Consider the following 13,927-nt stretch of genomic DNA (forward strand, 5'->3'; position numbering starts at 1 on the left):
CTTCCATCAGATCCATGAATTTTCCTCCTTACATCACACTGCCTTCAAGATAACAGTGCTTGTAAAGAGTACAGAAAACTTGATCACATAATTACTGTGATTCAGACTGAGTATGAGGAAAAAAGCCTGTCTTGCTTGGAACAATTCCTAGCTAGATTATCTCCCTTTGTATCTGTACTTGGGTCTGAAGATACTTCAGAAGTAGTGAACTACTACAATCATGTTAGGAAAGATCAAGTGGGGATCTTTCCTACCATGTGTCACATACTTGCAATCTTAAATCAGTCTAATTTAAATAAAAGGAAAACTGCTTTCATTACAGAAAAATATTTTAATGTAGAAAAGATGAGCATTTAATATCTTAATGAAATACAAATGTTTCCCATACACAGTGAAACTGTTAAGAAGTGCTAATCTTTCCCCAGGTTCTTAGAATCTGGGTACAGCATTACAGAAAGTGACCCACTACATGAACACACACCCATAAACCAGTGGCAGCAACTGTAACAGACTAGGAAGACAAGAGTGACTCCAAAGTGGCAGGGGACATGGCACACGTTCTTGCAAAGTTCTAAGCTGTTCCGTTATCTCTTTAGCTTCTCTGCTGACCAGTCCATCTTCTAATCCCCATCACAGTGGAACAGTCATCTCCCTTAAAACACAATGCTCCCTAACAGTACCTATTTTATCTGCTTTCGAGGATGGCAACAAAATGGCTTTCAGTGAAGTCACCAAGACTCAAAGTTTGAACCCACAAACTTTCCATGTGGTGGCAAGACTTCAAACTAGTATCATTGCACATTCACCAGCTCATTTAAACATTTGGTTTAAAAATACCAAACTCTAAAGTAGAGTTCACTGTAACACTCTGAAGTGGAAAAGGCACTTAATACTGCAATTTCCAGAACATAATTTGTCTGTCTTCCCCTCCTGTGATGATACTGCTGCACTGTTCGTTCATCCATATGCACGTGACAGCACCTGAGAGAAAAACAAATTGCAGTTAGGAAGGAATGGAGGAAGGTGGGAAGGACAGATTTACTGTGAGGCTCAGTCTTGCTGGGGGTTTGCAGATAACTGACCTCTTCATCTTTCCTTTTTATAATCCTTGTGTAAATTAAATGCTTGGTACAGAGAACTTGGAAAGAAGCCATTTATATTGAATCTACAGCTTAAAAAGTACAGACATAGAGCTACAGCATGGATTGCAATGGTATAAAGGAAGTCATAAGACTGGGAGGGAAGAAGTGACCAATGACCATGTGCTGATGTATCTCCTCACTCCTGATGAATAAACTACAGCTAGCAAAGCTACTTACTCATTTAAGAGGGAAAGGCATAGCCGTGTAGTTTAAGAAGAAATAACCACACAAAACTATGTGATAGAAAACCAAGGTGGGAAGTAACTCACTGTTCACTGCTGAAAATAAAGAGGCTGACAGTTGAAAACTAGAATGAAAAACTCAAAAGACAATCCAGATGAAAGCATGCAAATGTCAACGAGCAGAGTAAGAGCGAATCTACATGTTGTTAAGGTAAAGGGGCTGAGCAGCTTTAGTGAGGCTTTGTATATAGTATGTAGTTCTACCCACATACACCATATCAATGTATGATATGACCACACCGCACATGTAGAGTACTTCACTTAGTCCGCAGTATGGCATCAGTAAATCTCAATCCAGAGCCACCCCAGCCAACACTACTCAAGGGAAGTGTTCAGAGCCTGAAGAGCACATGAAGTGTTTTCTGTCTGAGAAGAATGGCTCCTGGATGGAAAAGGGCTTGAGCGTCTCAGCAGGAAGGAGGAAGACAACTAGACACTACCTGTGTGGCCCTGTATGCGCTCACTGATTCTTGCTCCAAGGAGGTCCCAAACAAGCAGCTCGCCAGACTGACTGCCAGATAAAACAGAATTTCCATCCCAGATGAAGCACCTGCAAGAATGATTAGTGAATAGTCGATACAGTGTTAGGAAGGAGAGTATGTTACACTGGTCAAGTAAGCCCTCATGAAATAACCAAGAAGGTGCGGGAAACATCTTCACCATTGTAGGAACTATACCTCTGGGGCTCTTCGGATGTCATGGTGGAGGTGAGCATTCCTGTCTGCACGTCAATCACCTTCAGACAGCCATCTGCTCCTGTGCTGAGGACATGGCGACTGTCTGCAACAGGGGAGACACAGGTATGGCCAGAGCCTCAGAAAGTGCCGTAGCTTACTCTGATATTCGGAGTCTGTTTTCCTTCACTCCCTGTATTTAAGCAATGACTACAGTCTCCTTGAAATGCTGCTTCTGTCTGTTCCTGAGACCCAGATAACCCTTCGCGATGCGCGCATTCATGTCCTGCTCACTGGTTTCTCTAATGAGTTGAAGGATTAAGGACACTATCCAATTCTGCCTTTCCATAAGGAACCTGTGCCACAAGCCCACAGTATCCTGGCACAAAAAGGATTATAGACAAAACCTCTTAGCAGCAAACAGTACTTTCCTTTTAAACAGTTTTAATTGATTGAAAACTTGAATTGACCTGTTCTGAATACTTACCTGGGCTAAAAGCAGTATCACATACATTCTTTGAATGGCATGAAATCTGGTGCAATAAAGTGGCGGTCGTTAGGTCCCATATATTCACTGTGCCTTCTTTGGTGCCTGAAGCCAACAGGGTGCCTACAGCATTTAAACTGATTGTATCTACCTAAGGAAGAATACAGCAACAAATACCTTAGAATTAAAGGCCATTAGATCTGCTCTCCTAGGCTGATTCAAATAGCTGGTCACAAGGACACAAATAAAACCACTGTGCGGTAAGTATACTGCTGTGGCCAATTCAGATACAGTATCCGATTCATGATATAAAGGATTTTCCATAGGCTTGTGAATACAGAGCAACAGTGAAAATGAAGTACTGCTAGGGTAACTATAATGCTGTTGTTAAAGCGGATCTCAGAAAATGTCATTAACAATTTAGTGTAGTGAGATGCTAAACTATCTGAGGGATTTGTGGAGTGGGAGCCCTCACCATGAAATTATATTTGTGGGCCACTTGAAATTCCATGCTGAATATGTCTCCTGCTAATCTGATGACCATAAAAATTAGCTATCAATTCAGAGTAGGTAGCAGTATGACCCAAAGAAAACCAAATGGGCCACAGTTCTGTTTTGGCTGCCACTAAGTTGTGCACAGGTGAACATCCTAGACAGCAAGTAGGTCTTGGCTCTGGGCAGGGCATCCTCTGGAAGGATGGCCCCTCCCCCCTTCAGGTCAGGAAACAGGATGATAGGGCTCACCTTCAAATGGACATTTGAGAAATCTAGTTGGTTAGAAGCTAATTCTTGAAATGCACCAAAAAGCCAAAACAAATAGGAAGGAATTTAAAAAAGTGAAGTGGACTAAAAAAAAAAAAAATGAGTGAACTAAAAAAAAAAAGAACATAGGTAACCTAGAATCTTCTCCGATAAGCAAAATAAATAAAGGGGAAGAGCTTGTACAACAAAGACTAAGCGCTTTCTCCCAGACCTCGGTGACTCAGCTTCCCCCAGAGCTTCGGGGCTGCACTCACCCCGACTTCATGTTCCAGCTCGGCCAGCAAGTCAAACTGGTGTCTTTTGGTGCCTGGCATCTCTGCGGGAACACCAGACCACACCTAGGATGGAACACATTGCAGAAGATGTCCACCTAAAGAAGAAGCCTTTGTATGTTTTAGATTTATATCAAATGTAACTATGAATGACTACTCGAAACTTCTCAGGTATGAACTACTAACTCCAGTCCTACCAATAAGAGGACCTGCCACTGTACTTTTCTCTACAATTCTTTACTGAAAGAATACTACACCCATCTAGCCCCCCCCACTGTACAGAAATGGTCATAACTTCCCTATTAAGATGCACACATTTAAAGAAAAAATAAGCAATAACATCCATACATGTCCTTTGCACGTTGTGAGAAAAGTGAAGTAACATTTTAACACGTGTTTCCAATATTTTTATATACATGCATATATGCTATGTTAAAATTAGATATGAACCTTCACCGTCGAGTCCCATGATGCAGAATATAGCCTGTTGTCATGCCAACAGATCTTACTAACAGCATCATCGTGTCCCATTAATGTGTCCTGGCGTCTTCCAAATGCTATAGAATAGAAATAACTAAAAGACAACGAAAGTGATTAACACAATATTCCAGCTTTTAAGGCTCATATCTAAGAACTAATATTGTATGAGTCTATATTATGAAGGCCCACTAGAATTACAAGTTACTTGTTCTCATAGCAAACTAGAATATTCAAAATATGAATTTAAAATAGAAATTTCCTCATGTGGCCTATGTGTGTTTAAATTTAGATTTCAGTTGGAATAATTAATAATCTAATGATACTGTCCTAGTTTCTAATACTGTTCTTGAGAGGACACAGTATCTTGTGGTAGGGCGTCTGTCCTGTCTGCAGGCAGCTACTCTACATGTGGGATTACAAGAACATGCAGAGAGGTACATACACATTGTTATCCCAGGAAGAGCTGACCACAGTGGCATCTCCCGGTAAAAGTAAACACGATGATAAAGCCTGAAATACAAATGGCTTGATGTTAACAAATTGCATGACTTAGTAAACCTACAACATGGGAAAACTATTTTATGGGTTCCCACCCCCATCCCTACCACCAAAGTCAATGCTCCAATGCTCTGGTGGCTTTGCTCATAATGACACAGGTTGTCTATCACGGTGAACTGCAGAAGCACAGTTGACTCCCAGCTGTCCGAAGGTGTCAAGTGTGTGAAGCCTAGCCTAACGACTCTTGGGCTCTGAGAGGACTGCGGGGGAGGCGGGGGGTGCAGATATTCCTCAACAATGAAAAGGGTTACCGAACCAAGTGCAAGAAAAACCTGCAAATTCCTCAGGGAACTTCAAACTTTTTGGATGATTTACATTAAAAATAAAATACGTCCTTTCAGAAGAATTGGTTTGTTGCACTGTACACCAACCAACTCAGAAATGCAAAGTTATTTAAGTGATGAACACTTCTTGCAGTTGAAAGCTTTATTAAGGAGAATCACACTAGACAACTCTTCAATTTTTTAACTTTTTAATGTTTAATTGTCTTTAGCTGTACAAAAGAGATGCCTCTTAACAAAGCAGCTTATGAAATATAGTATATCTTGATCACTGTCACTCCTTTCTGTCGGGAGCCGAGCTAGCTGCTAAGCTCATCCTGACCTCTGGCTGTGCCGATGTCGCCAAGATTTCGGGAGCCAAACCTGCAGCTAGGTTCATTATCACCTCTGGCTGTGCTGTTACCGCCAGGATATGCTAAAGGCAAAGATATTTGTCCACAGTCTCTGTCCGGAATTGCTTTGTTACCTTGTGTTTACTGTAATCAAATGTTGCAAACTTCTAAGCCTCTTTGTGTTCTGGAATTTTAACAACCCTATGCTATTCCCTGGTTCCAAAACTGCATATAAGCTGGGAGTTGAAAATAAACTGTTGCTGCAGTCTTGAGTTTCAATCTCGAGATGCAGACCGTACCCCATCTTTGCCTCTTGTCTTTTTTCTCTTGTCTTGTATTTTTCCTTTCCCTTAATCCTCGCCGCCCTCAGTCAGGATTCGCGTTCACTGCGGCTGGCTCGGCAGGCCTTTCAACTTTCTCACCCACCCTTCCCCTACTCACTCCTTCCCTGTGTTTCCTAAATTTGTAGGATATACAATGGACTCTTGCCTGCATTCTCCCCGTCTGCTCCTCTTCATTTGTCCACCCTTTACTCCTTTAACCCACTCCAACCCTTTCAAGTACCTGCTTCCTGGTTATTTTGCTGGACTTTGGCGGCCTTTCTAAGAACTACACTATTCAAGTTCTCCCCTTGAATTTACCATATTTCAGTTAATACATTTGTATATGCTTGTGAGTTTATAAGCTAAATCTAGCTTCCACATGTAAGATGAATCCTTTGTGTCTATGGACAATTTTTTTTTTTTTGGCCAGTCCTGGGCCTTGGACTCAGGGCCTGAGCACTGTCCCTGGCTTCTTCCCGCTCAAGGCTAGCACTCTGCCACTTGAGCCACAGCGCCGCTTCTGGCCGTTTTCTGTATATGTGGTGCTGGGGAATCGAACCTAGGGCCTCGGGTATACCGAGGCAGGCACTCTTGCCACTAGGCTATATCCCCAGCCCCATATGGACAATTTTTTTTAAACTGTGTTAAAAACAAGAGTATGAGGGCTGGGGATATGGCCTAGTGGCAAGAGTGCCTGCCTCGTATACATGAGGCCCTGGGTTCGATTCCCCAGCACCACATATACAGAAAACGGCCAGAAGTGGCGCTGTAGCTCAAGTGGCAGAGTGCTAGCCTTGAGCAAAAGGAAGCCAGGGACAGTGCTCAGGCCCTGAGTCCAAGGCCCAGGACTGGCCAAAAACAACAACAACAACAACAACAACAAAAAACAAGAGTATGAGACGTAACCTGAAAAAAATAAATCAAATATAGAAATAATCTAATTTAGATTGTGTGGCTGTAACATGGGAATAAATTCTGTCCTGGTAAAAATGGAATATCATTATGTGAATATAAACAACTATGACATGGGTTTCTCTCATCACACTGGAAAAATGAACTTACCATATTTGAAAATGATATGCTTCTTTGCAGCATTTTGGACTCTTTTGAAAACATCTTCAAGGTGGAATCTTACAATGAGAAAGAAGAAATATAAGACAGATTTCCTATGCATAACGGACGTTGCAGAATGGCTATCCTTTTTTGTTCCTGGATGCCAACAGCCAGTGTCATTCCATAAAGAACGGGAACAGATGGGGCTGGATGACTAAGCAAGGCCTTGTCAACATGAAGGAACAGTGTTAACCCTAGAGGCCCTAGCACAGCCATGCCCGCCGCTGCCAGGGCAGCAGGACGCACGCACGGTGAGCCAGCGACTGAGGTGAGCCCAACAGGTACAGAGGAGGGAGCGCGCCATCTTCATACAGCAGTTTAGAAACAAAACGAAACCTTTGAGATGTTTTAACAAATAGCCCAATTATGTATTGACACTCTTGTACAGAGCTAACATTTACCAAGAGAGCCATATTCAAAAGGAAAAATAAATAAAATGTCCAAGATTTAATTTCTTTGCCTCACTGAAGCTTTATGAATTTGCCAAAACAAACTCTTAAAAAACAAAGCTAGTCATGGGGGGGGGGGGGACATGCCTAATTCCAGCCACAAAGGGAGAGGAGACGGGAGAATGGTAGTTTGAGGTTAGCCTCCATAAAAGTTAGCTAGACTCTATCTCAAAAAAGCAAGCCGAGTACGGTGGTGTGTGCCTATCATCTCAGCTACGGATGAAACAGAGGTGGAAGGATGGCTGCCCAGGGCCAGCTCTGGCAAAACCAAGAACTGATTGTAAAAATAAGCTAAAAAAGGTTCAGATGGCACACACACACACACACACACACACACACACACACACACACACAGTGGGGTGCAGCTCACAATAAAGCGCTTGTCAGTCATGTATTCAATGTCGGGCACCACAGAACAACAAAACCCAGATTCACAAATTATGATGCTCTACAGTGCTACACATGTTCCATAGCTGAAATATCTAACAATTCATTTCTTAAATTTAAATTACAAAATGATAAAATACCGGAATAAATCTAACATAGTTTCTGTGGTAGAGTGAAACTTCAGACAAGAAGTTGTTTCTTCCCATCTCCCACTTAGAATAGAACCCAGGGCCTCCTTTTCTCCAGATTTACTAAGAATTTAAAAATATGAGCCTTGATAAGACATTCCACAGATTTAACTTGAAAACCAAGACAGAGGAATGAATATGGTATTGGCTGAACTTTCCTAGGGGCTCTAATTAATGCTGGAGTCTTCCCAACATTGCCTTTGAGAGTTTAACCACAAAGACTAGTAAATATAATTTGTCCAGGCAGCGTACAGCACACACCATAAACCAGCCAGCTATGTAAAGATGTTTTACGTGAGGATTTCCTCTCTGGGCCACAAGTGACCAGGGAAAGACCTCAGGAGGAACCAGTCTCGTAGGTGGTAAGTACCATGAACAGCCTCAAGTTGGAACATACCAAATAGGAAGAAATGTATCAGAATGCCTATCAATGAGTAACCCGAATCATGAGGTTCCAAATGTGAAACAGAAAAACCCAGAAAAAGCAAAAGCTTTGACTTAAGACATAAAACAACTCTTCCTACCTGCAAGAAGAGAGATAGTACTTAATAATAAGCCCAAGAGATCTGAGCCTCGATTTTCATGGAGCCTGCAGCCCACAGATGACATGAGCACAATGAGCCGAAGGATTACCAACCCACGCCAGACAAATCCAGCTAACAGCACAGGATTTGCCAACAGATAAAGCTTTCTGTCTGCTGCACTAAGTAAGGCTGGCAAACTCAGCAGGGGGAAATCCTGACAGAACCGGAAGTGCTCCCATCTACAAGAGCACCATCTTGGGAGCCTGACTCAGACAGTGAGGGCTCCGTGTGTGACCTTCTGTAGGGTCCACTGTAGAATGCCTTTCTATGAGTTGTGGAAAATTCACAAGAGAGAGCAATGAAATGCTCCACATAGCAGACCACGGGGAGAGAATCTGGCAGTAGTAACTAACTCATTTACTTGCACGTGTTTAGTTAGATAACACCATTTCCAAATGGGTGAAAAATGTAATTCTGCGGTAAACAAGGGTGGAAACAAATAGCCTCATTAAAAACAAGAGACATCTATCAGAACTGGCTGTCTTAAATGCAGAAGCAGAACAACTAAGGTGGCGTCTCTTTACCTACACACCTTGCACGATGCTGCCCCAGCACTCGGAATATAACATGAACTAGACACGCTTTTACATGGAGCAGTAAGGACATGGGTATGCACAGCAAGAACTGCATTTTGCTTATTTTTTTCCTAAGGTCAAGATGGCCAAATTCTGATTTAGCCAGAGGATATGGTTACAAAGGCATTAACATGGCTACCAAGAGTGTTTTTGTTTCTATAGGTTTGGTAAGGTATAGGTCTGCTAGTAATATATGAACTCAATTTCAAGCTAAATATTATCAAAAAAGATACATGTTGAACGATAAACTGGGAAATCTAACACAGATCTGCCTTACCATGTGTGCCGGCGCACGTATGGCTAAGTCGGGCATGGCCCTGGCCAGGATTCCGTGCCAGCAAGTAGATGAAAATCATCTCATGGCAGGGGAGAAAGACCGCAACCAAGCAAAGTAACAGAAAAGAGGAACCCGACAACAGGCAGGACTTTTCTCTGGTTTCTGGCAAACTAGAATGAAATGTTACGTGCTATACACAGATGAATTGCTCTCAATCTACTTTTGGGGCAGGCAGCACTTCAAATACACTCCTTGACTGGAGTTACGAACGTGGGCACTTTAGAGTTGCGGTTAGAACTATCCTGGGTAGCAAATGTACCTTGTGATGTTGTGAAGACTGAAGATCCATTGCGAGTGACAGCAATCCCCGTCACGGCCCTGTTTCAAAACAAAGATTGATCAATGACTGAGAGCCGCGTGGCGGGCCGCCTGCTCCGTCACGCTTTTCCAAGGCTCTTTCATGCCCTCTTCAGAACTTGTCTGATGGATCTGTCTCCTGTGTACACTTGCCACCAAATCAGTGCCTCACAATGCCTCTACTCCAACACCACCTTGCATCCTGAAACATTCAGTCTGATATGTTTCTGACAACTGGTAAATGCTACTCCCTCCATGCTGACTCCTCTGGCCATCAGAATCCAACTTCCCTAACGCCTCCCATGCTGCCGCTCCGATCCAGCCCCTGCGTGTTGTCTTAAAGGGATATGTGACATGACATGCACAGCACTGAGGCTACTCATGTCTTCCAGTGTCCTGGATGATGAGGTCCCTTTCCACAGGCCATTGGGAGAAGAGGAGGAAAGTGAAGCCATTGAGAATCGAACACACAATGTCATGCTTTGCTGGGGAGCCAGACACCTAAAGCAGAGCCGGGTAGGTACCAGGTCCTCTCAAGCCCATGATCTGCCGGGCAAGCTGCCCGGGGCCATGCAGCAAGACAGGGGCCCGGACTCCATCGAGGTCTTCTGCCTGTAGCAGGATGGGTGGCTAGGCCAGTGCCTCTCCATCCTTCCACCTGCATCCATCAGCACTCAGCGGAGCGCACAGGGACACCTACACCTACCCGGGGGCCAACCGCAAGCCCAATTCTTTTGACTTCTAAGTATCACATTGAACATTCAGGTAAACTCAGAAGTGTTCTCTCAGTGTGGGGACCGATCATTTAGTGCCACACTTTCCCTTGCTACATCCAATTTTGGTGACAGGTCACCATAGACACCCAGAGGGTCCGAAACCCAATTAAAGATAACACTGACAGGAAACTCTCCCCTGTGACTTAGTACACAGTTAAATCACATCTGAGATTACAGCTTTGATGTGGACTACTGTACAGAGTCATGCTTACTCTTTGTGGAGTTTATGCTGCTCGTGCAGCTGCAGCTTAGTGATGTTATTCCAGGCCAGCGACTTGCTTTCTTCAGTCAAGTCTTCAAAAGACTCTTCACCTGGAGAGACTACATTAAATTGTCGCACAGTGAGTCAACTAAGTTATCACCAGACAACTCTTGGTAACACAACAATATTTTGTATAAAAGTCAAAGAAAAATCATCCCACCAAAATATAACTGGTTACAAATGCACTTGCTGGTAAAGCTGGAAAAAAATCCAGATTCGGAAGTATCTTAGAATGCTAGTGTCTTAAAAGTGTGGGTAAAATTTTCACTTGGCTGCCAACTTAGGAATTCCAAGCACTAAACACGGAGTAACCTTTCCTCCTCAGCATTCTTTGCAAACACCCCAGAGCTGCCAAAGAACGCAGAGAAGAAACCAGTGACTTCAAGGGTTGCTGGGAGGTAAAGCTTTCACTTCTCCCTAAGAAAAGCTTGGAACAGTTTCCTCTTTGTTTCATCTGAAGTCATGTGAAGGTGGTTGTGTCTAGTGACTAAGGCGAGCACAGGATGTAATGGAATCACAAGAGAATCCTACAGACTTCCTGCCTGAGCCCTGAAACCTAAGAGTGTCTCTCCAGGCTGCGGGGTCGGGTTACCGCAGGAAATTGCGCCTGCATGCTGCAGAGTGACTCAGCTCCATGGACCATAGGAGCCTGGAGGCAAAAAGTGAGCCGTTAGAGTTATCCGCTCTTCCTGGACCAAGGCTTTCTTACAGGAAGCAGGAAGGATGAATAATGGAACCAAGGTGAGAGTATGAGAGTCCCCCGTCCCCCCCCCCCCCACATTTTTTAGCACCTACCATATGCCTGGTCTGAACAGTGCTATGCATGTTTGTCATATGGTAAATAAGCCACAGAGTCACACAAAGAGACAGAACAGATGGGATTGCATTGAGATCTGTATGTGAGTTTGCCAGAGAGCTGAGGACAGAGGACATCACTTCTAGGAAAGAGGAAGTACATGGTGACTGGTAAAGTAGTCCAGGCCAGGGCCATGGGCATGAGGGGGAAGGGCTAAGAACTGAATACCGGTGTGTCAGTCTGCAGAAAAGGAAGAGAACCAGAGCAAGCAAACGAAACACAAAGCCGGCCACTTCTCAATCACTGAATTACCGGAAAAATCAAAGTCATCTGATTTCTCTGAAAGCCAATGGTACAAACAAACAAACATTTCTTTCCAGGCACAAGTGTTCATGTTTCATCTCCACTTCAGAAATAATCATGCTTCTTGTCCTTACACAACTTACCGGGAGAGTCTTCTACCGAAGCACTGTAACTGGGGGCCTTAAACTTGGAGGTGATCCTCCGAGGATGTGGGGTCCTAAACAGCTGTTTTGGTGTCTGCCCAAATTCCAAGATTTGGGTCAGCATGGCCACTTTCTCATCGGGATCCTCGATGCTTTAGGACGAAACAGATAATGCAGTGAGCCACCAGGTTCAAGTTCCCTAAAAGCACATTTCAAACAATGCCACTCAACAGGGAAGATGAATCCTCAATGTAAAGTGCAACTCTGGGCCAGGACTGCCTAACCCTCATCCCAGACCTCTACATTGTCTTCTGAATCTTAGAAACTTGATTTCAGCATTGTGAAAACAAGATGGAATTTAGTTTTAAATTTGTATCTTAACATCCTCAAATAACTGTGTTCCTAACAGAAGTATTTTACAATCCAAACAAGGACACCTTATAGACATGTAAGTACCTGTTCAAGTCCACACCTCCTTCGTAAGTCAGTGGATGAAATACTAAAAGAGAGATATAAACACTATTGAAAAATGTGCTATTCAGTTCTCGTATGTCCCCTGCTCAGAATTTAAACAAACTCAACCCAGTGACTCAAAACTGTGCTCAAGGTTAACTTTTCCATCGTGAAAGCGAGCCACTCTCCCAGCATTAGTGACTGCAAGGCCATTACAGCCGCCAGGCTGGATTTCCAGAGAAATCTGGAGGCAATGTGAAGTTTAAGAGGGGGGAAATTGCTATTTTCTTGGTTGCTCAATAAAAAAGAAACTCTGGAGCCCTTCAAAGGAATTGAGGTCACTGTCTTCTACATGAAAGCATGAAATGGGATGAGAACACATCATGGACACAGCATGTATCTATGGGCACTAATCTGTGCATTCACCCAACTGTACGTGGGAAATATTCAAAGAAAAGCCACATCGATACAGATCATATACAGACTCTTATTGTTCTCTAAATAATACAGTATGACCACAATTTACATAGTCTTACATTGTAGTGTAACTGTAAGTAATCTAGGGAAGATATAAAATACACGGGAAGATGTATGTAGATTACATGCAGACACTACAACATTACACAGAACTTCAAATCCCACAGATTCTGGTATCCACAGAAGGTCCTAGAACTAGTCCCCCCCCTTCTCCCCCCCCCAACCCCCACTGCCCTTGATACTAACAGATAGACTAAGTCAGAAGACTTTTGAGATTATCTTTTAGGGTCATGGTGTCATGCATGGTGCTTAGGCAAAGCCTTCTTTCCTTCTCAGTATCTATGGAACCATGGAATCTCATTTCCTAAGGTAAAACCATCCTGCTGTAGAAATCAATTTGATTGTTCTGGCCTTGTTTGCTCTAGGACAAAATCTCTATGTAGTCCAGGCTGGCCTCAATTCACAATCCTCCCGTCTCAGTCTCTTGAGTTGCTAGGATTACAGGTGTGTACCACCAAATCTGGTTTATTTTGTTTTTGTTCTCCCCAAACACTGAGATGTTAATGAACACTACATACCATTATGGGCACCAACAGCATCACTCCCTTTTTGCTTGTAGCCAAATACCAGATCGATCCACTCGTGAAGGTGCTCAGACACGTAACTGCTTTCTAGTGCGTCCTTGCTCTTCTGGAGAAAGTCCTCGGGACCTACCAGATTGGACTCAATCAGAACATCACACAGTCTCCACTTTCTTTCCTCTCATTTCCTTTGTATATCCATACGTAGGTGAAGCTTCTAGCAAAGGCAAGAAGTACATATTTCTAATGAAGGTTTTTTCTGCATTAGATGAAACCAAATTTTTTGGGGGGAGAGGAGAGGAAGAAATGGCAAGAATCATTTTCATCCTATTTAGGCCTCATGAATATACACAGATATTAGCTCATAGACTCAGAGTACTTTGAGTTGGAACAGACTGACATCGATTCATTTAGATAGAGAATATCGTTATTTTAAACATCAAGCCACAAAATAATGAATGGTACTGAACCTGCGAAGATACACAGGATACAGAGGCTGCAAGGTGGTGCCCACCTGAGGCCCACGGAGGAAGCTCAACATCCTCCACCATCTGCCCTCCTTGCCTCTTCCCCAGATCCAACTTCAAGCTGTTCACCAAAAAGCTCACATCATCACCATAGAATTCTGGAATCAACTGCAAGGTCAAAGGGGA

At 43.3% G+C, this 13,927-nt stretch overlaps 1 protein-coding gene across 1 annotated transcript in view; it reads right to left on the minus strand.

The window, feature by feature from the left end:
• Window positions 1–316: 316 nt before the first annotated feature.
• The window catches only part of Nsmaf (neutral sphingomyelinase activation associated factor), a 58,153-nt gene continuing 44,542 nt past the window's right edge, over window positions 317–13,927 (minus strand). The window contains exons 18-31 of the mRNA XM_048359250.1: window positions 13,789–13,909; window positions 13,272–13,403; window positions 12,220–12,262; window positions 11,764–11,915; window positions 10,472–10,580; window positions 9,446–9,504; window positions 6,616–6,683; window positions 4,502–4,569; window positions 4,030–4,153; window positions 3,562–3,645; window positions 2,546–2,696; window positions 2,062–2,164; window positions 1,825–1,934; window positions 317–981 (exon numbers count right to left, since the gene is read on the minus strand). Coding sequence (XP_048215207.1) covers window positions 887–981; window positions 1,825–1,934; window positions 2,062–2,164; window positions 2,546–2,696; window positions 3,562–3,645; window positions 4,030–4,153; window positions 4,502–4,569; window positions 6,616–6,683; window positions 9,446–9,504; window positions 10,472–10,580; window positions 11,764–11,915; window positions 12,220–12,262; window positions 13,272–13,403; window positions 13,789–13,909 — 1,419 coding nt within the window. The 3' untranslated portion in view covers window positions 317–886. The remainder of the gene's footprint in view (window positions 982–1,824; window positions 1,935–2,061; window positions 2,165–2,545; window positions 2,697–3,561; window positions 3,646–4,029; window positions 4,154–4,501; window positions 4,570–6,615; window positions 6,684–9,445; window positions 9,505–10,471; window positions 10,581–11,763; window positions 11,916–12,219; window positions 12,263–13,271; window positions 13,404–13,788; window positions 13,910–13,927) is intronic.

The sequence above is a fragment of the Perognathus longimembris genome, chromosome 12 (assembly GCF_023159225.1).
Source record: "Perognathus longimembris pacificus isolate PPM17 chromosome 12, ASM2315922v1, whole genome shotgun sequence".
Classification (NCBI taxonomy): Eukaryota; Metazoa; Chordata; class Mammalia; order Rodentia; family Heteromyidae; genus Perognathus; species Perognathus longimembris.